Here is an 800-nt window from a genome sequence, read left to right as displayed (position 1 = left end):
GTGGGGAGTGGGGACATCCCTGCCTTGCCCCCGGCCCCCTGCCGCTGCCCCGGACTCCCCCCCTGCCGCGGCGCGAGCGCGGGGACCAGAGCCAGCCGGAGGGGGTCGGGGGGTACCAGAGCCAGCGGAAGGGCAGCTCGGAGGTCTGCTACCACCGGCAGCCGCCGTCGGATGAGGTGATCGTCAACCAGTACGTGCTGCACCCTTCGACCCCCTGCGAGCCCCTCGAGTGCCCCACCTGCGGCCACATGTACAACTTCACCAACAAGCGGCCCCGCATCCTCTCCTGCCTGCACTCAGTGTGCGAGGAGTGCCTGCAGATCCTCTACGAGTCCTGCCCCAAGTACAAGTTCATCTCCTGCCCCACCTGCAAGCGGGAGACCGTCCTCTTCACCGACTACGGGCTGGCGGCGCTGGCCGTCAACACCAGTATCCTCAACAGACTGCCGGCCGAGGCTCTGGCCGCCAACCCCGTCCAGTGGAGCAGCGACACCGACCGCAGCTGCTACCAGACCTTTCGCCAGTACTGCGGGGCTGCCTGCACCTGCCACATCCGAAACCCGCTGTCTTCCTGCACCATCATGTGAGCCCCGCGCCCCTGCCCACACCTCCCGGCAGCGGGGCGGCCGGCGGGTGGGAGAGAATGGCGCTGTGCTGCGGCCGGTCCCCGGTCCCTTCTTTGCCCGTGGCACAGCCTGGGGATGCTCCGATCCTCGCCGCGGCCAAGGACATGGGACTGGTGTCCTCGCTGGCGGGGAGCAATGGGGATGCTGGGACCTGGCGGCAGACCCCTACGCCCC

At 69.2% G+C, this 800-nt stretch overlaps 1 protein-coding gene across 1 annotated transcript in view; it reads left to right on the top strand.

Annotated features, from left to right (window-relative positions):
* Positions 1 to 587, top strand: part of RNF208 (ring finger protein 208) — a 3,538-nt gene extending 2,951 nt beyond the window's left edge. Inside the window, exon 2 of the mRNA XM_009283448.1 lies at positions 113 to 587. Coding sequence (XP_009281723.1) covers positions 113 to 587 — 475 coding nt within the window. The remainder of the gene's footprint in view (positions 1 to 112) is intronic.
* The last annotated feature ends 213 nt before the right edge of the window (positions 588 to 800 follow it).

This window comes from Aptenodytes forsteri, unplaced genomic scaffold, assembly GCF_000699145.1.
Source record: "Aptenodytes forsteri isolate BGI_AS27 unplaced genomic scaffold, ASM69914v1 Scaffold534, whole genome shotgun sequence".
NCBI lineage: Eukaryota > Metazoa > Chordata > Aves > Sphenisciformes > Spheniscidae > Aptenodytes > Aptenodytes forsteri.
Note: the sequence above shows the minus strand (reverse complement) of the source record. Positions and strands in the feature narration are given on the sequence as shown.